Source organism: Aphelocoma coerulescens, chromosome 1A, assembly GCF_041296385.1.
Source record: "Aphelocoma coerulescens isolate FSJ_1873_10779 chromosome 1A, UR_Acoe_1.0, whole genome shotgun sequence".
Classification (NCBI taxonomy): domain Eukaryota; kingdom Metazoa; phylum Chordata; class Aves; order Passeriformes; family Corvidae; genus Aphelocoma; species Aphelocoma coerulescens.
Genome location: NC_091014.1, coordinates 26747767 through 26771530, shown reverse-complemented (window position 1 = coordinate 26771530; position 23764 = coordinate 26747767). Strand labels below are relative to the sequence as shown.

At 36.5% G+C, this 23764-nt stretch overlaps 1 protein-coding gene across 6 annotated transcripts in view; it reads left to right on the top strand.

The window, feature by feature from the left end:
* MDFIC (MyoD family inhibitor domain containing) overlaps positions 1-23764 on the top strand; it is a 52211-nt gene that overhangs the window by 8782 nt on the left and 19665 nt on the right. For 5 of the 6 annotated variants that reach the window (XM_068997158.1, XM_068997185.1, XM_068997174.1 and 2 more), the window contains exon 3: positions 5027-5158. The exons of the other annotated variant lie outside the window; for it this stretch is intronic. In XM_068997158.1, coding sequence (XP_068853259.1) covers positions 5027-5158 — 132 coding nt within the window. The remainder of the gene's footprint in view (positions 1-5026; positions 5159-23764) is intronic. 6 annotated transcript variants of the gene reach the window in all.

Genomic DNA, 23764 nt, shown 5'->3' with positions numbered 1-23764 from the left:
ATGATAGATACATGATACCATGTGTATGAACACACAGAGACCCATTTCTGAATAAGAAGGTGTGGTGGAACTCTTGGGGGCAGCTGGAGTATGGATGTACAAATGGATGAGCACTTGGAGAACAGGAATTGGTTATTTGTCAAAGACTTGAGCTCTTTGAAGTGTGTCTTGCAAATATGCATCCATTACCTATCTTTTTTGTAATTTCTATCAGTTTTGTGTATTAGTTTCACATCCACTTTATATCCTCTACATTATAGAGAAAGATACATAAATACAGCTCTGAAAAGAGAGATAAGTCACTGGGATGGTCTAAGAATTTTTCAGGAATTAGTTTGACGTATGTTCCAGCAACTTCCCAAAGACATAGAATTGGAAGGAATTGGGGGAGATTGCCCAGTATACCCTTTTTGCCTAATTTACATAGGTCTTTCTTGACAGCTTTGACTATTTGTTAAGTTTTCTTTTTGGTAGGGCTGTTGTAATAGTAGCCTTGTTGCTAATCCAGACTGCTGACATTCAGTTGGTGGAGTCTTGCAGAATGTATTTGTCACGTTGCAAAGAAGTGTGTGTAACCAGAAGCATATTATCCAAACTCAAACAAAAGTTAACAATCAATATTACAATAGTCTCAAAGGTGAAAACAAGTTTCTACTCTAGGGAATATATATATTGCTGTGTATTTTAAAAATAAATATAACACAATTATGGTAAAATGAATGTATGTATTATAAAAATGATTTATGTATACTTAAGTAATTCCATAGAGAAAAAGCAATAATTCACTTTATTCTCTTATTTAATTAAGCAATAATTTTGAGATGTGATTAAAATTTTAATTTTTTTTCACTAAGTGGCTTACCAGTTGTCTGTATCATAGATATTATTTGGCTGTTAGTCATCTCAATTCTATACTTTGTTAGCGTGTCATATCTCTTACTTATTTAAATCTTAAACTTGCATTAATCTCTGGACAAGTAGAGTTTCTGTCTATGCTTACCTTCAGGATAAACCACAGGGTGTTTTGTGTGGGTGCCACTCCCTTGGGCTTTTGACTAGAAGCTCTTCAGCCCTGGAACTGCTGTTAGTTTAGGGGAAGTACAGAGCCACACAAGTTGCTGATTTGGGGCTGAACTGTGGTAGGTAAGAAGTCTGTGTTTCTTTTGTGGCATGACCTAGAGTAACTTACTGTGGTTTTGAAGAGAGATTGGATTTATACTTTAGCACTGCCAGACTCAGAACATAATGAGTCTTTTCTTTCCATTATTTGAACTGTTAAGAGGAGCATCTCTTTTTCTTCTTAGCTGTCAGTATTGGAGGTTAGCCACATGAGAGTGGAAGGGTGTGCTAAAGGAAGCAGAAGCTGAAATACTAAGGAAGTTTTACAAAAAGAATTCTTAAGGGTAAGCTTGATTGAAACAGAAAAGTGTTACAAATTTACTTGAAGATGCAGTGGAAAAAAGTCATACTTGTCTATGGCCAGATCCATTAGTATTTCTGTCAGACTAAGGTCTTTGTGTTGATTCTTCATAAACTACTGTTGTGACTATTCTTAGGCACCTAATGTAAAAGTAATGGCATCAACAAAAAATGGGAATGTTCTTGAGGCTGTCTTCGTGTGTGACTGGGTGTAATTGGTATGTTTTAGGGGTACCTCCAGTATTAAAGAAAATACGATCCCATTATCAACTGTGTATTATAAGGGAATAACCAGTAAATTCCTTTGTACAAAAACTGAGGTGTGGTACGTATTCAAGAAAAAGCAACTGAATCAAGACACCAGTGTTTGTCTGTTTTCAGTGGTCTGATGCATCAGAAACGATTTATGAAAAAATGGTCAAATAAAGAGATCATAAGATCTACTATTTCTAAAGCCCCATTGTACTATGTCTGGGTGTGATGGGTTTAATTTTCTTCAATGCAACCTCTGTGGTGCTGTGTTTGGGATCAGTGAATCAAACAAGGTTGATAGCACAGCAGTGGGTTGGCTATTGCTGAGCAGCAGTTGCACAGCATCAGTCAAGGTTCTCTCTTTTCCCACTTTTCTCTACAGTGACTAGATTGTGGGTAGGCATGGGGTTGGGAGGGGACACAATCCAGGCAGCTGGCTCAGGTTGACAAGAGGGCTATTTCATGGCATAGAATGTCATGCTCTGGAATAAAATCAGAGGAGGAGGTTTATGGGGAGGTAGCCATTGCTTAGAGACTAGCTTGGGCATCGGTCTACTTGTGGGAGATGGTGGGTGATTGCCTTTGCATCTCCTGTTTTACTTTTCCTTCCTCTTTTCTTCACTTACAAACTGTATCTTGATGCATGAGTTTCCTCCCTTGGGTCTTTCTGTTCTCTCCCCTTGTCCTGCTGGGGGCTGGGGAAGGAAGGAGAGGCTGGGTGGTCCTTAGTTGGTGCCCAGGGTGAGCTCACTGCACCACAGAGCAGCATCTACCTGGATCAGCTGCTCCAGTGGGCAATCCTGGCATGCAAAGAAGGATACCAAACACATGAATAATGATGTAGGTTTCTGTTGTGCACATTTACAGGGAAGTCTTCATGTGAATTCAATAGATCAAAGAAGAGATAATTAATGTTAATTGTTTTGAACGTCCTATAAAAATTGTTTGGTGTTTAATTGCAACATTGTTTCTTTTAAACTTTTTAATATTGCTTCTTCTTTCTTGTTAACTGCTACTATTGTTTACATGGTCTTGACTGGCCATTTACTATATCCAGTTAGAATAATAGAAGTGCACATGAAAAATACACGTACAGCCTACATAGTGAGAAAAAAAGAAAAAAATACTGAACTGAAAACAAGCAGAGGGATGAAAAATAAATTCGTATGAATAATGATGACTGATTGTATTCTGCACTCCTTCAGATTTCTTAGATAAAAATGTAATCTGGAACACTGAGGGCCCCATAATATTAGCATTATTGTTTCCTTATAGCCGTTCATTGTTTACTACATGAAATAATAGGGTTCTGCAAAGTCATATCCTATACAAGAGAATTGTATACAGCTACTCTGTGGGTCTGTACTAGCACTGCTGGGTACATATTGTAATTTTGGTGTCATTGCTGTAGTAAAGTAATTTAAGAGCAAAATCTCCTGAAATAGGTCATTTAAGCTTAGTGTTTGTGGAAAGCAGACTGCTTTTACACTAGCTCTGTCAGGACACAACTTATTTTTATTCAGTCCCTTCCAGAACACTTTTCAAACACTTTTGAAACACATTTGCACCTAATACTTAACTGCAGAGGCTAAATCATCATACTTCAATATGGTCAATTTGTATTTGATAGATACCAGGCAGAAATTATTTGTATCTGATGTCTGTCAAAGAGGTTGAAAAACTGTGTTTTGGATTGTTTTTTGTTGTTGTTTTTGGTTTGGTTTGGTGTTGTTTTTTTGAGCTTTTTTGGGGGGGGAGGGGTTGGGTTTTTTTTGTTGGGGGTTTTGTGTTTTTGGTTTTGTTTTTTTAATGTTAATAGGATGAGTATCTAGGTAAGATTAAGTCATCAGTGCAAGGGGCAAAACTCATTAAAGTCAATATCTTCCCATTCATTTCAATAACTATGACAATCCCAGAGAAACAGTTCCTCTCAGGATGGGCTTGAGGAAATATGGACAAGTTGTTGGGAGGGAGGACTGAGGGCGACATACCACGGAGGTAGCTAGGTCAGACATTTCAGAGGTGGAAACTGATAGAAGGGGAGCAGCAGTGCTTGAAGGCATATGCTACTATACACACAAGATGGCATATATTATTTTGAGTGATGTTCAGTGCCTCAGTTTAATAGGGTGGATAACAAAGGCAGAAAGTTAGGATTTAAAATCAAAGTGCTGTGGGTTACATGAAAAACTAACCTTTACTATGTCATAGTAGCAAAAAGTGATTTTTCTGTGTCTCAGGACTGGAATAATTGCTTTACTGGAGGATACAGTATAATTCATTGTAATATGGGATTTATAAACATGTTCTTGTTTGAAACAAATAAATAGAGCTAACAGACTTTTCAGCAGTTGCTCATTTAGATTTACTGTAAATAATAAATGTAGGTATACTAAAAAGAAATACACGAGACTGAAAACATTTAGTGTTTTACAGATCCCTTGAGTAAGATAATATAAACTGATAATCTGTTGCTGTGAATAATGAACAAAGTAATGCCAGATTTGAAAATGTTTCCTTGAATGCCACTAGGAAAAATCTGTGGCAATCAAGAACAAAAAGATCTCTGTGTGTGGCTTTGATTATTAAAACATTAATGACAGTGAAGATGTAAACTGTCACCTTGGTTTGAGGAAATTCTGGTCTGCTTGTGATAACTGGCAAAATCATCAAAACAATATCTGTTACATTGTGAAATAAGCTGAAGAATCCCTCAAATAACCATACTATGGAATTTTCCCTGCATCTTATGTATACTTGGAGAGAAGAAATACTTTTTCTTTTCATTATTGGCTAAATGTTGACTTTTAATCAGCAGTGGCTTTTAAAAACTATTTTTTTAATGAAAAATAGGTAATTGTGTTATAATAATTTTTCTGATTTTTTGTACTAATCACTTTTGAAGATTCAACTATATTTGTCTTTGATTATGTGTATAATTGTAAAAAAATAGAGAACAAAATTTCGTAAAATTACTATGTGGGTAAAAAATAATGGTTTTTTTGTGTGTGACAAAGCTATGTAAATTTTTATATGAAAATTTCGTGGAAGCTAACTAAATAAGAAAACACCCTCCCCCCCCCACTATAATTCCTTACAGAAGCTGCTGAGTATGATTTTGCACAGTTGGGTACAATATGACTTAAAGTCTTTCTTAAAGAGAAATTATATAGATCTAGGCCAGAAAACAAATGGAAAATCAACTTTATTGGAAGTTAATTCAAAGGAAACCAAAGGGGATGCTAGGACAAGTTATATTTTATGCCCTCTTACTTTTAATTTTCAAAAATTCATTTTGCTGGCATAAAGAAAGAGTACTGTAGAAACTAATATCTTGAAATTTCTTTTGACTTAGAAAAAACTGACCAAGAGACTACTGTGGCAGGAGATAAAGACATAAACCAGCCTTGCAGTAATCAAAGTATACAAGCAGAGATACAAGAGCAGTCCATCTGGGGAAATCGCACTGATGGTGACCTCATCAGAAGTAAGTATTTCCAGAGCAAATTGCTGCCATTGAGGCTTGCTTTCACAGTGTAACGGGATACTGCCTGTTGACTCTGTTAAATGTGTGTCAAATGCAATTGTGTTGCAACCGTAATGCACATCTACTGAATTTATTTCCCAGATTGACTCCTGTCAGGATGCATAAGCAACGAGTATAAAGAAAGGTGTGATTCGAGTGGTGCAGTATGGTAAAGACCTCTGTAGCATCTACGCTTTCAAAGCCTTAGTCTTGCATTCTTCTCTTATCATTAATAGTACTATAGTTAGTACTGCATGTATGCAGCTGTGCTAGGTGGCATCACCCTCAGTTTCCCAGATTATACATATATATAAGCAGTAGACTAAACTGTGCTGAAAGCATTGCTTCCAGATGCACTGAGTACTGGTCAGGTGTAGGTTTTTTAAGAGTTTTGAATCCTAAAGTAGTTATTCTTTTCAAAACTAGAAGAATGCTGTAAGATAGGTTTTAGACCTATGCTGTAGAACTGTGGAGTTTTTTAATTAGTTTTTATGGGTCCACATTCCTAGTGTATGTCCTGTATGCTTTAAAACATAAAAAGGTATGCAAGATTATTCCTATTGTCCTGTGTTGGACTGAAGATCATATGCTATCCACTGCACCCTCCTAAGGCAAAAATATTTCTGTCCACTGCCAGAGGTAATATTGCTCTAAAATTCTGTGAGTGCGTGAACATTAGTTGCTCAAGGGAAGGGCAGCATGAGGAACTGTTCTCTAATTATAGGGTGTATTCAGAAAGAAAATGGACTAAATGCAGAGTGGTGCTCCAGCTCTCTTGAGGGCATCTGATCACACATTTCAGGGTTAGTCTCTCTTTACAATGCACACTATACTGTAGAAAGTGGGGGAAATTCATATTTCTGAGCCTGCTGTTGTCAAAACTGGTGATTTTTTGCTGCAGTTATCTGTTTCTTTTCAGGTTGTTTTTTCGTTAGTTTTATTAGTTTGCATAGTTGTTTTTTAGTCGTTTTTTAGTCTTATCTTTACATTCAACTTCTCTGGAACTTTGTGTTGGCATTTAAAATTCTTTTCAAATCTTCGTTAATCCTATTTTTTCTAAGTAATTAATCCCAGTAAATACTTACACCTCTAATGTATTGAATACTTACCTAGATCCTTTACAGCAAACTTGAATTTAACATGTCAGATATTTATCTGACAATTAAAAATAATTTTTAAAGGGCTAAAAACAGGGAGAATTGTCCTGCACACCTTGAGAGTTTACTTAGTCCCAAAAGATTATTATTTTAGACCTAACTGTCCCTGGACAAACAATTGCTTTGTGTTTATGTTGACGATATGGAAAGGTGTGTATGGCATCTTCTGCTTCTGGAATGGCCTCCTTCTCATTCCTTCTTCCTAGAAGCTTCTTTGTTCCCAAACCCATGAGAAAGCAGATTTATTTCATAGCAGTTAGCAGCATGCCTGAGCTATGGAGGAAAGGACCAAGGGCTGCAGAGTGATGCTGTACATCCTCTAATCTGTTCCTCACCAAGACATACTGCAGTGGCTGCACTGGGGAGCGTGAGGAAATGACATCTTTTTTTCAAAATATAGTAGAAATTGCAGCAGATAGTGGAAACCCCCGGTAAAGTGACTTGATGATTGTGTGTAGTTATATCTCTCTGATGGGAGGGTTATTTGCTGCTGAATTATAAAAAAAAAAAAGGAACAGGGAACAGGGCAAAGATCGGATAAAATGTAGAGGTAAAAGGTACTGTTCCAGTGTGCATGACTATCCTTATCCTGGAGCCACGAGTATCTTTACCTCTGAGTTTGTGAAAAGCAAGTTTAGCTGAAAGCTGTAAGTTTCTTAAACACTTAGTCTTAATAAGTGTGTAGTAGAGGCTTTATTATGAGTCATATTTGATTAGATGCTATGATGCAAACCTCTCTTTGCTTCAGGTAACTTTTACATATATATATATATATATATATTTATATGTATATATATAGTATAAAGTTTTCCAGATGGAAGAAACAAAAATTATGAAATCAAAGCAGGTTTTTGTTGTTGTTGTTGTTGGTTTTTTTTGTTTGTTTGTTTGGGTTTTTTTGGCTTTTTTTTGTTGGGGGGGTTATGAGTAGGGAAATTCGTTCTTTTAAAAATTGAGGAACAGTGCTTGACTCAGTTATGCGTCTTGTAGTTTGCAGACGTTTTACAACGCAATATACATACTAACGTAAGTTTGAAAACTAGAACAAGTGCAGCAAAGAGAAGCTTTCTTACCAGATTACTTAGGTATTTCATGTAGAAAATAAGTATTGTAGCTCAGAATGGTCTTGATTCAACCAGATCTGTTACCCCACCAAACTAAAGTTCGCAGACTGTTGCATAGTGAAAGAAGTTTGAGGTTGGAATAAACAGTGTTTTGATATTACACTATATTTTAAAACTCTTTCTTAAAATTGTTTTAGCGCATACTTCACAACTGTTCACCACTATCCTAGTGATTCAGTTTCTTTTTTTCCCATACAGATTGTTTTCCATCCCCACAGCTGATACATACTCCATTTGTCTTACCATTAGCTTTTACTTTATAAATGTTTCCAGCATTTAATTTCCAAGGTTTTCCTTGTTTGCAGCTGTTTTATCCTGCTGTTATATGGAATTAGATTAATCAGTCAGTTCTACTGGCACACTAACAACGAAGTCCACTGTTAGAGCCCCTGTAATGACTTCATTATGTATGATTTCTCATTTGCACTTGTGAACTCAGTTTACCAGGCAACATCAATAAACTAAAACACTGCCCCTGTTTTCCACAGTAAGATGTTTTACATTCACCTTGCTTTGCCCTTTCAGTCCTTTTTTCAAGCTCCCTTTTTTAACCTCCAGAGATTTTCTCCAAATTAGCCTTTTCCCCACCTCCTTTGGAGCATCCCTTCTCTTCATTAATGAAAATGTTCATAATATCCTGGCTAAGTGGTTAATCTTACGGGAAGCCTCAACCAAGGAATTTATTGTTTTTGAAGACAGCTTGAGAATCAAAAGATTACTGTATACTGACATATAAACAAGGAAGAAGGAAGCAGTTGTATTACCTTTCTGTAGTAATTGTGAATACACTTGCATAACTGTTAACTGGAAGACTGTTCAGTTGGAGAAGGGTCAGGGGAGAACCACAAATATCTCAGGAATGACTGGAGTAGTTGAAAACATGCCTTATTGTGGAAAACCTCCTGGAATTCAATCTGTTTAGTGTTAACAAGGGGAATAAAGAGGGGCTTTGCCTAGTCCCTAAGAAGCATACCACAACAAACAGAAATGTGGTAAGACAGTTATTCAACTATAGCAAGACAAAGGGAGAACTCAATATAATGTCTGGAAGTTCAGTTAGACTAGGAATAAGGTGTACATTTTTTAACAGAGTATTTGAGAACAGAAAAAAATGCCAATTACTTGGTGGTTTTATGTGTGTTAAATTGGTTTTAGTCATCACAAGGTGGCAACTGCTATCCATATCCTTCAGTTTTAGGATCTGAGTGAGAGTCTTTCCATAGTGGTTGCCCCAGTTGGAAATACATCTATTTTTCAGTACAGTTATTCTTCAAGAAAATGTTGAGACCTGTTCCCTTCCCTTCACAGATGCACACATATTTTTTATTTTATTTCTGACTGCAGAGGTTCTGCTTTTCAAAAGAGCTTTAGAATAACCCCATCTGCTGTCTTTTTTGGCAGTGCATTTTAAATATCTGCAAACACCTTCTGCTTATCTTCATTGTATGGTCTGGTGGCCCATAATGGAGTGGTTCTGCTTCTGTTATCACTCACTGTTGGCAAGTGAGAGGAGGAGTGCATGTTAAAACATGCATCAGGGTAACCTGTAGCTGTGGGAATGAAGCCATAGCAGTTTTTGCTGCTCTGTGTTACTACAATGCTCTGCTTTCTTCTCTGGAAGAGGTATGGGAATTTTTTTCCCTCTTAGAGAAAAAAAGGCTGTAAAGATGGATTTTAGAATATTTAGGCAGGATTTTTGCAGGGAGTACTAGGTTATCTTCAATGTGTGTTGCTATGCAGAGAAAGGAATGTTTAGGAGGGAATAAAATGCCAGTCTTCAACACTATTTGCTTGTGAGGATTTAATCTCCTTTCTGGTTCTCAAGCAGAACCTTAGTTATGTGATATTTAAGAAAACAAAAAACATCTACCATAGATTCAAATTGTCATGAATAATTGATTAATAATAATCCAATTCTCAAGATTAAATACCTAAAATATGCCCATGTTTTACAGATAGAAAGGTCATTGCTATCCATCATTTTCTATCTTCAATTGCCTCTTTCTTGTCCATGGAATACCCTCCTGATAAGAGTGGTTCTTCAGAGAAAGGGATGCTTCTTTCAGCTCTGTGGGGATCAAACAATTTTATGTGTTCTTGTGGCAACTATTTTATTTACTATATTCTTCTGAAATATAAATCTAGATTTTTTATCTTTTTGTTTTCTGTATTTTTATGTTGACCTTTTCACTTTACAGTATTATTTATTTAATTTTAAGGTTTGGAGATTCCTTTCTTTGTCTGGCTAAGTGAGTGATTTCTGTAGTTTAAGTTACGCTGTTTGTGTTTGGGACTGTTTTTTTTCCCAACAAGAAGTAGATAATCTGCTGTTAGAATTCTTTGTTTTGATTTATATTAATCCAGATACCTTTTCTTGTGTGTTCTATGATGCACAGTCATCTTACAATTGCTGTGATTTCAAATGGTCCTGTTTATTCTGTCTATAAAATAGTGCAAAGTGCTTGAGTTAACTGCAGTGGTTCTTTTCAAAGCTAGAAAGTATGACAAATACAGTCTTCTTGCAGCATAACAGTGTGTGACTACAGAAATTGTGCAGAATAGATTAATGGAAATTATGCAAAATATATTACCAAGTTTGAAAAGTGTATTCTATTACTTAAAGAAGTGATTTATGCACAGTGTTCCAAACACACCCAAGTATAAAAATCTGTTAACCTATGAATGAACAAAACTTAATCAGTTCAATATTTATACAGCAGCACAGTATTTGATATTTAGAACCTTCTTTTAAAAAAGATTAATCTTTGAGAAATCTGGCTAGTAGAAGTAATGGAGGAGTAGAGGTCTTCCCTGAGAACTCCTGTCCCAGAGATTTTCTAATCCTCTCCCCAGCAGAGAACTAGCCTGTGTTGCTTCGGTTTCTCCCCTGACCTGGCAGTTCTCTTACTACAGCTGTTCCAAAAGTCTTTGAAAAATTTCTCAGGCCTATTTAGGGGCCTGGTGAGTTGCACAACCAAAGCCTTTCCCTTTGATTTTCGTTTTACCCTGTCCTGGGCAGAGAGGGATTTTCACAGATACCTGTACCATTACAGTACAGTCTTCGGAGTCTGACTGAGTCTTTGGTGTTAGCCTGGAGAAAAGGAGGCTCAGGGGAGACCTTATCACTCTCTGCAACTACCTGAAAGGAGGTGGTGGCCAAGTGGGGGTTGGTCTCTTCTCCCAGGATAACAGGGCAGAGTCTCAAGCTGCACCAGGGCAGGTTTAGACTGATCATCAGGAAGAATTTCTTCACAGAAACTATGATCTGATGTTGGAATGGACTGCCCAGGGAGATGGTGGAATCACCATCCCTGGAGATATTTAAGGAAAGACTGGACAGGGCACTTAGTGCCATGATCTAGTTGATATGGTGGTGTTCTGTCATATGTTGGACTCGTTGTCTCAAGTCTTTTCTGACCTAATTGGTCCTGTGATTCTGTGTTTACAGAAGTCACTGTGAAATGATGGTGGTGTTGCTGAAATTAGTAGTCCCTTGTAAACAGAGCTGGTGCGAGGTGTAAATGTTTTCTGTGTAGCGTCTTCCCTTCAACTCTACGTTGATTGCTCTAAGGAAATGCAGCTAATGATGGACTGAAACAGATCAGGAATTTGTATACTCTGTTGTCACTCCATTTCAAGAAATGAACTTCTTGCTGTTGTTGATCCATTTACAGAAAGGTAGTCAAACTTCAGTGAGAACTTTAAACTGTTCCAGATGGCCATAAGATAGATGTATGTATTCTGCATATCACTAATAGTCAGAATTACTTGCAGCCTTTTAGTTTCTGTTTTATTTTACTTCTGACTCTCAAAACATTATCTGAATTTATGGTCTGAGGCTGAGGAAGTTTGGATGGCAGTAATCATCAGTACCAGACAAAGGTGAAATTCTTTAAGTAATGTGAAGATTGCTCTGCTTGCTGTGTTTGGGCCTGAAGTAAATTGTATCTTAATTTCAGAATATTTTCCTGTGTTGTATTGGTACTGTCTCAGAATTAATCATGCTGTTATGCCTATATGGGAAAGAACAGTTATATTCTTTTTCTGATTAGTTCCTCATATAGGGGGAAAAGTGGAATTTGCTTGTAGTAATTCCTTAAAGAGGAAGAATAATAAACCTCTTGACTGCATTGTATGTGAACTACCAAACCAATGAGTCAGTATTGTTTCAGTCTTCTGTTTTCAGTACTAACAGGATATAGTTAGTGTTATTTAGCAAAGAAAACACTAAATTACAAAGTGTGAGAAAGTATCATCATCTAAGACATACTTTTAGGAACCTGTTCGCTGGCAAAAATGTCATGAACTTAAACCATGGCAAAAGTTCTCTTTTTCCCATTTTAGATTTAATTTTGTATTTACTGTCATGGGTGTGAAAAGCACGGAGTAGGTTTATACAGCTCAAAAGTAGTACTGTATATTGTGTTTACATCAAAACAATTGAATGAATTCTTCAAAATTTAAGAGTCAAAATAGTTTTAAAATCTTTTTGAATTTTTTATTTACTGATAAAAAAATGAAAGAGGAGGCGGGACTCATGGTCACAGGAGCAGCCTTAGCTAAGTAATCATAGTTAAACATTTTTCTTCTTTATATTGCTACACAGGAGGAAAGAGAGGTCTGAATACTGCTTCCTTCTTACGCATTCTGACAATATGATATCTATAGTGCAAAAGTACCCACAAGTACCTTTCCCTGAAGGAATTTTTATAAAAGACAAGGAAAGACAGGAGCTTATGACCTATTGGTATGTTGCGTAGTGTGGTTTTCTGTTTTCCCCTAAAAAATTATTCATAATCCAAACCCAGAGGACCCTTTTGAAAAACATTAAAATGTCAAACAGCTGTGGTCACTCAGGCTACTTCTAATACCAATTTTGTTAAATCATTTTACTGATGAAGTAGGCCTCCAGATATATTGAAGCTTGATTTAAGAGAATGATTAATTATTTGCTACCTGAGCCTTAACTCTTTTTGAATGAACTGTAGTGTTATGGCATGTGAGAAACATATTTTTGGGTGGAGACTGCTCTTGAAGTTTGTGATTATAAAATGCAAACTCGTGCATTCTAACACAACAACTTTTCAAATTCTGAGTTTGTCTGGACCCATGAATTTTAGAGGCTTAAATTTTGCTTCTAAACTATCTTCCCTCAAGTGCTATGCAGTATCTCAATTATCATGTTTTCACTTTGAACTATAAATATTATGACACTTGTTTGGAGAAAATTTAGCAATGCTAGTGTTAATTACAGAAGAATTTCAACTAAGAGGCTATTTCCTCTTGCAGAGATTCCTCAAGTTTAAGTGAGTTTTATTGATTTATAGCTCAGACTTAAGGTTGTATAATGTTTGCATAAAATGTTAAGAAGTTTGCTTTTGAGACAAGCCAAGTAGAGCAAACTGTTAGGCAAACCTATAAAAAATGGCCTATGAGTCAGATTTGACCTTCAGGGCAAGTTTTTGCTACTGAGAGACAGCATAAACTATTTGCCCATTCTTTGGCAGATCATGGGCAAGCCTGTCTTCAGGTATGGGTAACTCTGAAATACAGCTTCAAAAATCAAACCTCTTAGCCAGTTAGAAGACATCTATGTTTTCCCATCTCCTTTTGTAGGACAGGTGCATATTTTGACTGTATTCCATAAGTTGCGAGTTGAAATAAAATTCACGTTTTGACAGAAGAGCAGCGAAAGATTATGCTGACCAGAATTGGCTGTAAGGGCAGTGTAAAACCAGAATAGAACATCTTTTAGGTCTGTACAATTCAGGAATACAGGAGATCAGTGAACAATTCTCTTTTTGCTAAAATTTCAAAATGAAGGAAATCAAGTTTTGGTGGAGAATTTGGGATTAACCTGCCTGGAAAAGCTTTTCTGAGGGATCAAACTCAGTTTTTCACAGAGGTGATGCAGAACAGTATTTGGATGGTGAGGTGGGATACAGAGCTAATTTTGAATAATGTACATTTAGTTTTCTTACAGGTGATTTTATCAAATTACACCATCTCATTTAGTATTTCCCATGTCACTTTGCAACTATGACTTTGTGAAGTATTTCCCTACCTCAATATATATTCTTTTTAATGTGTGATGACTTTTTAGTGATAAGTCACTATCATATTTATAATGTAAAATCAGTATTGGTAAATATTTTTGTATAGTAATAGATCATTCAGCTAATCACACTATGAAGTAGCTGGCAGTGTACATTAAGGCAGCTGAAGTAGCTGTAAAGATCTCCGTGCTTCATGAGACTCCTCTGTACAGCCCTTCTGTAAGCTGTTCTGTGCTGGATTAAATCCTGGAAACTTGGAACTAGTGTGAGTTTTGTATTTACAACAAATAAGACAATGTTTAACTTCGGAAATATGGAAGGGGAAAAAAGACAACACTTCTTAAAGGAGGAATTCTAGTAAAAGATACCATTTTTTTATCTGTTACTTCTCTTGTTCCGCTCCTTTGACTGTTACTTGATGTACTTCTTGATGTACTTCTGACTGTCTTCTTGATGTCCCTATCTCTGTCCACTTGATTTTTCTGATTCTCATTTGTAGCATAGTGTTTTGCCTGAGGAATCTTTTACTTACAATTTAGTTGACAGACTCAATTTTAAGTAAATCACTATTTGGTTTTGACTGTTTGCATTATTACTGAGCATCTGCTACTCTTTAACATTTTGAGAAGAACAGCAAGATCCCATTTGCTGTGCTATGCTCCCTCCTTGAACAAGAGAAAACAGCCTGGCAAAAGCTTTTGTTTGTTATCACATCTGCATCCACACCAGGGATTCTGCTGTGATAGCTGGAATAGGGCTAGAAGTTCAGGTCTCATTATTAATATTTGGTTGAATATTTCTGGAACAGGTCCTTATGGAAAAGGAGAGAAGGCATGTTTGATAGAATAGGGAAGGTTTTGATAGAATAATACGCTTTGCTTTCAAAACTTAGAAGTGCATTTCATGATGGCTATAATGGAATGGCACTTCAAAGTATTGATTTAAAAAAATTTCTTTAGAATTTAGGGTAATTTTGGAAGAAAGTAAAGGGTGTGTATCAGTGATATGGTGGAGTCAAAGTTGAAAGAACGCTGAAGGTTTGTTCCCATTTTTAATAAATTATTCTGCATCTTCTTTCCCATATTTGTCTTATAAAGCAAAAAGACTGACTAAAGAAAAGACTGACCCATCCCTATAATAATTCTGATGCCAAGCCATTTTTATTTTTTCTGTTTGCATCATTTTCTCTGGTGCCCCCTTTTCCTATTTTTCTTATGTTTGTTGAACAGTCCTTTTTTCTCAGTTACAATGACATACCTGCAAGCAATGAGTAAGGTTGTGCTTAGAGGCTGACAGGAAATATTTTAAAGTGCTTCAGTACAAAAGCCTGTTTCAGCATCCATGTGTTAACATCAACATTTAAGCTGGTTTTTAAGTAGCAATGAACCTTCTTGTTAGCATGAGTAATCTGACTATTGGAGAATTAACAGTGAATTAAGCATTTTGTAAAGATACTGTGCAATTCAGGGAAAAACCCCAGCTGTTAAATTTTACAACACACTATGAAAATCAGCTTCTAGAGCCATGTGATTATGTGATTTAAATTTTCATAAAATAAAAAAAATTAACCTGTGTTAGTTTGTAGCTACTGACAAAAGCAAAAAGTTAAAGACTGAAAATTGGGAATGCCAATAAAAAGGATGTATTTAAAAATAAAATATTGATGATTTTCAAGTAGTCTGGCTACTCAGTACCTCACTGTACAGAAACAGGGAATTCTGACTAGATTATCATAATGCTAATTAAATAAAAGGTGGTAGGGAAATATTCCCATTGTGAGTTGTTAGTTCTAGCAGCCTCAGAAAACATTATGGCACAGTAAAATGTAGCTAGTTATACTGAAGGAACATGACAGAAGAGGGTGCTGGAATTAACTCCAAATGGCAAATAAAATGGCAGATTGGCAGACTTTTCAGCAGAGTGGATAAGGTAGTATTAAAAACAGTGTGGTTCTGTCCCTGTAGCTGTTGTTTGAGTGGTTAGGTTTCCTAAGTGTTTTTGTTTGGGGCCAAGAAATGTAAGAAGTGAGGCCAAGATGTTTATCCTGCAGGGAGTAGCTGCACAGCACAGAGGGGTGGAGGCAGCAGTGTGGCTCACCCATCACCAGCCTGGTCAGGTGCTGCTGTTGCTGCCGATGCCATGAGTGCTTTTGTGTGGCTGAAGGCTTGCATAAGCAGCAAGGATTGTGTTTGATGTAGTTGCTATCTGTGCTATGCTGTATGGTGGATCTTTTTGGGTAAAAGAAGCTTGCTGTCTCAGCTGTGACTTTTTAATCTCCTGAACTGTAAAAGGGCAAAAAAAAGTAGATAAATTCTAATGATTTCACTTAAAATGCTGTTTCTTTTCTGTGAAATCCTTCAGCTTGTTGCAAAACCTTGTAACAAAATGTTTTTAAAATGAATAAATGGGCATTTTTCAGTATTGTGAATAATACTGACATAGCACAGATTTCACTGCTGTCTCTGCACTCCATTAAAAAAGTAACTGTTATTAGTGGGCAGAAGGATTTTTTTTTTCTGTGAATAAAGAGAAGTATGCCTTCTAAATAAGACAAAACAAATGGTTTTTTTAAAAAAAAAAATCTGTGTTGCAAGAAGCACCAGTTCAAAGCATGGAGCTAATTCTAATTTAAATGCTACTTAAAAATATTTTTAAACAAAAGGTGAACCAAATAAGCTTCAGTGGGTCAAATTGCATAGTTTTGTAAGTTGAAAGAAATATTTTTAATAGAGAATGAAAGTAATTCCATAGGTAATGTTGAATGCTTTTAAACATGTTGGAATGAGAATAATCCCTATCTGCATGTTAGAGATAAAAACTAGTATTTTACTGTTAATATCGTTTGGATGCAACAGTTTCATAGGGAATTATATCTTGCTTCATGAACAAAGTGGAGAATCAGAATTTTAGCTCAGTTGTGGAATGAAAGAAAAATGTTTTACAGGTAATTTCATCCCATTAAGACAATTTATCTATTTCTTCAGCTAATCTGGTGCTTTCTCCTTTGAGTTAGTGCATTTGTTTTTCTGAATTTTTGTGCCTGTAGTTGTTGGTCAATGATGTGGCACTGTATTTTTCTAACAGGACAGATTTGTAACTGTGTCACTCAGATATCAGAGCTTTCTTGTCTATTGTTTGAGCAGCTTATGCTTTGCTTCCTTTCAGGAAACCAAGTGCACCATTTTTACAGGAAGTTCGGTCTTCAGGGCATGGTCAGCAGTCTGACTTTTGTGCTACTCTATGGGATGTACCCATGAGCAACAGGCAAAAGTTCATGTAGCTTTTTTTTTATAACTATGTTGAATTCATGTAATGGAGGTCATTATGAAAACTTGGCCAGGGTGTGTGGGTTTTTCCAGCCAAGTCAGAAAGAGGTCTTCCTAGATAATTTTGGTAGAATATGGTAAATAAGCAGTTAAGTAAAAAATATTTGCCTTTTTTGCTTAGTATTGGTGACAATGATTGCATGTTGAGTACATTCAGTTTTGAATTTAACACACAAACTTCTCGGTTGAAAAAGATTTATATTCTGAAATATTCCTTTTCCCTTAGCATATAAAACAACCATTTTTGAGTCAAAGTTAAACTGCTGGTGGGGTGGGGTGAGGAAGGGAAAAGACAGTTCTAATACAGAGGTTCAGCCTTTTAGTCCATGGTTCCTTGTGGCTTTGAATCTAGCGAAGAAAAAAAGAGAATTTAGCTTTTTCAAGGACTCTGATAAGAACACTTTTCAAAGCATATGCTCAAGAATGTTACTTGTACAGCTTGCACAAAAACATTTTGGGTCAGATGGTGCCTTATCACTTCAAGGCACAGCAAAACAGTTAGTTCAAAAGAGGAAAAAGAGCTCTTATTTCTGGGTCGTCCTGATGTCAAGCTGGTCCATTAGTGGCATACAGCAGCCCATGAGACAGCACTGGTGATGGTAGCTCTGCCTGGACGTTCTGTGTGTGACCTGGAGTGACCTGGGGTACCTAGAGTGCTTTGGGGTGGGGAAGCCCCACTCATCCAGCCCATGGGCATGGGAGCCAGGTGGATTGGTCCTGTACCCATCTGCTAGACCCTGCCTGCTATAAGGGAATTCTTGCAGCTGAAGAACATCCATAACAGAGACTAAGTCTTCTCAGTGTGTTTAGTGTTGTCTGTGCAGATAGATGCTGCTTCTCTTTCTCCTCACGCCTTGCTTTTTCAGGATCAGGAAATAGGTGGACATTTGCTGCTCTCTCTACCACGTTTACACATCTTTGTTCTCCTACTGGCAATCTCTCTGTTAACTATGCAGTCTGCAGTTATGAAAAGCTGGGTCATGAAGAGTTATTGTTGTGGACCTCAAGCCCTCACCCTGCTTTCTGACACAGAATTTCCATTTTCCATTATGCTGCTGTTACTGAAATGGCTGATTTTTGGCCTGGGCTCCAGGATCGTCTCTGACCTAGAGCAGAAGGGGAGCTATTGCTTCAGTGCTAGATCACTGTATAAGTATGAAGTGTTTATCTTTGTTATATTTCACTGATTTTCAACTAATAATCTATCATTTAATCCTTTTCTTACTTGTAAAATCTGTAGCAAATACTTCAGATCTACTGGGATTTTACTTGTGAATTTTTTTGTTTCTTCTCCCATACTCTTTTCTGCCCTCACAGAAGTGAAGTGGCTCAGCTCACTATGTATTTTTTCTCTTTGTCTCCTTCCCCTCCAGTGCTGTCTTCTTCTGGGCGGTTCCTATCTGCTCCTTTTTCTTTTGATGTTTTTGCCCTGCTATTGTTTTAATAATGTAAAATCCCAAGTTTTAGCTTGTTATTTGTAGTTACTGTCCGTTTGCTTCCTCTGTTACATTTTTCTTGCAGCAGCTGTGCTTTTTTTCTTTTTTTCTTTGGTTTTCTGGGGTACTTCATATCAGCTGATGCCAAACTTAGCATCAGCTATAGGTTGCGAGAAAGAATAGCAGAGAGAAAGTAAGTGCAGCAATGGAATCAAAAACTTGGGTTATCAATGTATATATTACTATATTTATGCTCATGTTCTCTGTTTCCCAGCCATCTTTTTAAATAATCCTCTTTATTGCTGTTACTATGTTTTCACTCCTATTTTTGATTTCTGCAATTAGTTAGTATTGTTAATAGTAGTTAAGTAATTGGTTATTACTTAAAATGGTAGAGATTACAAAAGATAGTGCACTGACAGCAGGCAATCACATTTGAGGTGGAATACTTTCTAGAAGCTTCTGAAATTCTGTCACATGAGTTGAGGGCTAGAAATCAAGGGAGCAGTGAACATTAATGGAATTGCTCATTCCAAGCATTTCCCTTCAAGTTCTTTTTAAAACCAAGTACAGCCAGTTTGTATACATTTTTTTGTATGAGTTTAGCTGAGTTTAGTTTAATTTCTGGGCACAGGGCAGCGATATGAGATATACATCATAAAGTTACCCCAAGACACCACTGTAATCTTGACATCTGGACACTTGTTATATATGATCAGTGGAAAATAAACCTGACCTCCGAATATCTTCTCACTGAGAGGTGAATGCTGAATTGGCTTGGCTGAGAAGCTGTTGCCTCACCATCCCACATTCTTTCCTGCAGTGAAACAAGAGTCTAGTTTGTCAGTGGTTGCTGGGGTTTTGAGGAAGGGGGCGGGAGGTGCTGGAGGCAGGAGGACCTGTTTGTGCACTTGCTCAGGTTACGGCTTTTAATGACATTGAGGTTATCTCTCCTGTCTGGTGCATCCTGCTGTGCCGCTTATGAGGCGATACCCAGCAAGCGATGTCCTGTTGTTTGTAGCTTCTCTTTGATGTTTTTTTATTTTATTTGGGAGCAAGTAACACAATGGTGAGGGGCATCAAAACTGTTTCAAATATTTGAAACTTAATGTCTCAAATTCCATGGGACACCAGTGTGTCTTTATGCATTGGTATAACTATATGTTGTAGCAGGTATGAATAGCATAACTACTGTAATGTCATGCCAGCAGCTTGAATTATCTTTAGTGGTTGATAAACTTCCTTTTGAAATTGGAGCTCCAGAAGCAAAGCATTCTGTTCCTCAGTGAGATGGACTGTATTGCACTCCTAGTGCCCTTCATCGTTTCAGGGACTGTCTTCACATTTAGGAAATTGCTAATTATTTGTATTGAAGAAATAGATTGGTTTCATTACTTAAAGAATGATTAAAAAGCGAATTCTCTGATTCTTAATGCATTGATTGTTTAGTTCTCAGACCCAATTTTTACAAGCCACTGTGCCTTATAAAGGAAAAATTAACAATAAACAATCAATCAAACAAAAAAAAAACCCAAGTAGATGAAGATGCCTCTTAATAAATTACCTCTGTAGAAAACACAGGACAAAATAACTAAACATCTCACCTTAAGTAAAAAAAAAAATCTTAAAAAAAACCCAAAAACTGAACAAGCAACCAAAAACAACCAAAAAAACCACTGACCCACCAAACAACAAACTAGCTGCAGTAGTAATTAATGAATCTATTAAATTCCATAAATATGCCCTAGGAGTGTTGGAATGATGACCATGAGGAAACCTGCCGTTCCATGTCTGTGCCACTGTTGCCACTGCATTACATAGTTGTAACGCTATGAAACATAAGAGCAAATACAGTACAATTCTCGTCCTAGCAGAATGTGTGAGAAGAAAAATGGATACAGAAATGTTGTAAGTGGAAAGCTTGCAGTAAAATTTCCTGCTTTTGAATGCAATTTTATGTAGGGATTTATTCCCCAGGTGTATGGGTGTCTGTTACCTAGAATGCCCTGGTTTGTGTTTGGCTCTTGGTATTTAGTGTACCAAGAAGTGTCCATTCTCAAGAAGTGACAAACTATGCTACAGTAAGAACTATATTCAACTTTATGTAGGTGTAGTTGAACAATCATTGCATTATGTGAATTATCTTTATTTTTAATTATATTGTGATCTACCAAGAATTCCCAGATCATCTGCAAAGTTTATCATAGATGACAATGTTTGCATTCTCAGAAAAAACATCGCTAATGTCACAAGATGTGTGTTTGATAAAGAAGAATAATTTACAGACAGTCTAATGGTAATTAGAAGCCAAAGGGTATTTTGATTCCGAGATAATTGTTACAAGATAGGTAACTAAAAATGTTAGGGATTTACTCAGTTTAGCAAAGACTTAAAACTTGCTGTTGTGATTGTTAAAGAAAATCAGTGGGCATTTGTTCATTTTCCAAAATCATATCAGGAAAAAGGATTTGTAAATAGAGAAATTCACTCCATATTTTCAGATGGAATGGTTATCAACTCTGTAAACCCTGGCTACCAGCCGTTTTCATGCTTCCCTGTGGTAACTGCGTCTTTCTGGGTATGTCAAAGACATCTTTGTACAATTCCTGCAACCCTTCAAACAGTGTGTAAAGCCCTGCAGTGCTTCCGAAGGAAGGCACTGCAGGTGTCTTTGCACAAGTGTAAGAGTACTTTGGGCACTGTCTTGTTCACTTTTGTTGCTTCTCAACCCATTACCACACATGCACACATGTGTTTGCCATTCTTGTCCACCCTTCACCAAGTAAAAGCTGACAGGATAAAATGTCTTTTCCTTTTGTCCCCTGGCAGCCTCATTTCTGTTATACCAGGTGTTCCCTGGATGTGCTCGCAGATGTATTCTAACAAAGTGTTCTCAGTGTGGATCCTGTAAAACTCGTACCAGCAATTTCACTACAGTATTTTCATTACAAAGGACATCCTGTTTCATAATAATGTATTGTATTCATTTTGAAGATGTCCTCACTTCTTACAAGAAGCAATTCTAAAAAGGTGGTTGATGCTGTTAGTTGATACTTTGTTTTCCTTGTAAAGTCAGCATGGTATAAAAAATTCAGTGTAAAAAAATGATTTTAAAAGATAGATGGTGTCTTGATGGTACCTTGTTATTTAGTTAATGTATGCCTTCTGTGATATGGTAGCTGCAGTATATGCTATTTATGTCCCAGAAAATATTCAAAAATAATTGCTGACAAAAGCCACTTCACAGGTTGACTCAGAGGTACACCTTGTAATCTGAATGTTAATATTCTGGATAGCTAGACAGAGAAAACGATTGATGTAGTTGTAAGATCGTATTAGAGACTAGTCAGGATTTTAGTTAGAAAGTGGGGATGGAGGAGGATTGAGATACTTGAGTTCTCCCAGTTTCACTAAAATGTTACTCTTATTGAGGGTATAACACATACAATATATAATATCTTTGAAAAGTTAAGATTTTTTGCTAGTCAGTGGGAAATGTTGCCTTTTATATCTAAAGAATTTATGTTTTCTCCAGAAGTAATTTAGAATTGCCTTAATTTTACTCTAGAATTCAGGCAGCCCCTGGCTTTACTGTGCAATTCTTGACTGTCATCTGCTTTATCTTCTCCCTTAAGCTTAAATCGTTGTTACGAACCGGAGACCTGATTCTTACCCTCCTTAGATATGGTCCATGTGATCCATGCAGAGGGAGTAGGAGCAGCGACCACTGAGATCAAACAGTTCTTCCTGCTCAAATCACCGTGTAAATCTTGGCTTTCAGTGTTAGAGGACCTGATCAGGACCTCTGTATTTCCGAAAAAGCTCATCTTATTGTATTTGCAACTGTTTTGGGAAGAGAGAAGTGTTAAGAATACTGTCAAGTGAAACAATATGTTGCATTTTCTCAATATTTGAAAATACCATTACAGTTTTTACTACCAGGAGTTCTGCATTTTATTCTTCCCACATCCACCTGCAAAAATACTGTTACTGTGGCCTGTGTCATCATAAACTATTGTGTCGTACATAAAGAAAAAAATAGTTCTTTCCTCTCTGGGTGTGTAGTCAGATAACCCAGGCTGTAAACTGGAAAGTATTTTTTCCATCACTCTCATTGGCCAAACTAGCGAACTCCACGGGTGTCTGTATCAGCTGCCTTGGAATTGCTTTTGATGTGATTAGGCTACTAATTAACTGTCTCAATTCTTCTCTCCCTCCTGATGTTTTCTTTTGATTCACTTTGACTCAGAGGAGTCTGCATTCAGTGTATGTTTGGTTTTGTGTTTTGTCTAAAATCCCTAATGATAGCTTAGACTGTCCTCTTTTGGTTGAGAGTTTCCCTCTGTTGACATACATTTTTCTGCTAAATGCATGCGTCAGGATTTTTCTTTTAAGAATAGCTAGGACTTTGCAAGGTGTAAAAACAGTGTATGGTCGGAGTGCATGTATACGTGCATATTCGTTTAAAGTGTGCTAAGGCTTTTACAGCCTGAAAGAGAATGTGCATAGTTACTTCAAAACCATCAAAAACCATAATAAATATTTACTACTTGAATTCACCAGATAGTAACCTTACAATTAAATTATTGTGTAAAGTCAGTTAAATAGCAGCAGAAGTTATTGTATTAAGGCCCACTTTGCAGGGAAACCAACTACAAGGAAGTGTGAAACACACTAATAGATTATATGCTATAGCAATATATTGCCTTTTTATTGCTTTTCCACAGGCAGCAGATTCATGTGCAGTTATTACTACCTATATTATCTGCTAGTTTTCTATCAAAAAAGATTCAGTCTATTGAATCATTAATCTAATATTTATCATTCTTATTGAAAATCCACTAGTGTTAGCACTGTATAAAATATTGACTTAAATCTACTGGTTTTGCTAAAGATTAAAAACATATTAACCTGAAAAGCATGGTATTTCTTAGGACATTTTGAAACTACTCATTGTAGATGTTTGAAATGACAGTTTTTCTATGTTGTCTGAGGAATGATTTTTTTCTTAAATCTTTAACATATAGTAAGTGACCAGTACCATCCTGATTTGATGATGCTGAATGTTCATCCAACACACATTTGAAATTTTGATGTGCATTGCATTAGTTAGTGAATATCAAGAATAACATTTTTGCTCATACATAGAGTGTAAAATGGGATCTTTTGTAGCAGCACATGGCCTGTTTAGAATGATATAACAGGCGCTGAATGTTCACATATCAAACAAAATGCCATCTTTCTGTAGAAAAGAGGTGTCAAAAAGTTTCTTTGTACCTTTAACGCATGTGATTATGTAGTACAAAATGCAGAGTTTGTAAAATTTCTTGAATATACAGGCAAAAAATGAATAATTCAAAACAACTCATAAGTTCTACATTCTATTGTATCTTTTATAACGCAGGCAGAAGATAGCATTGTGTTCCCAGTAGAGCTGAATTTGCACAAGTTACACCTCGGAAAATGCC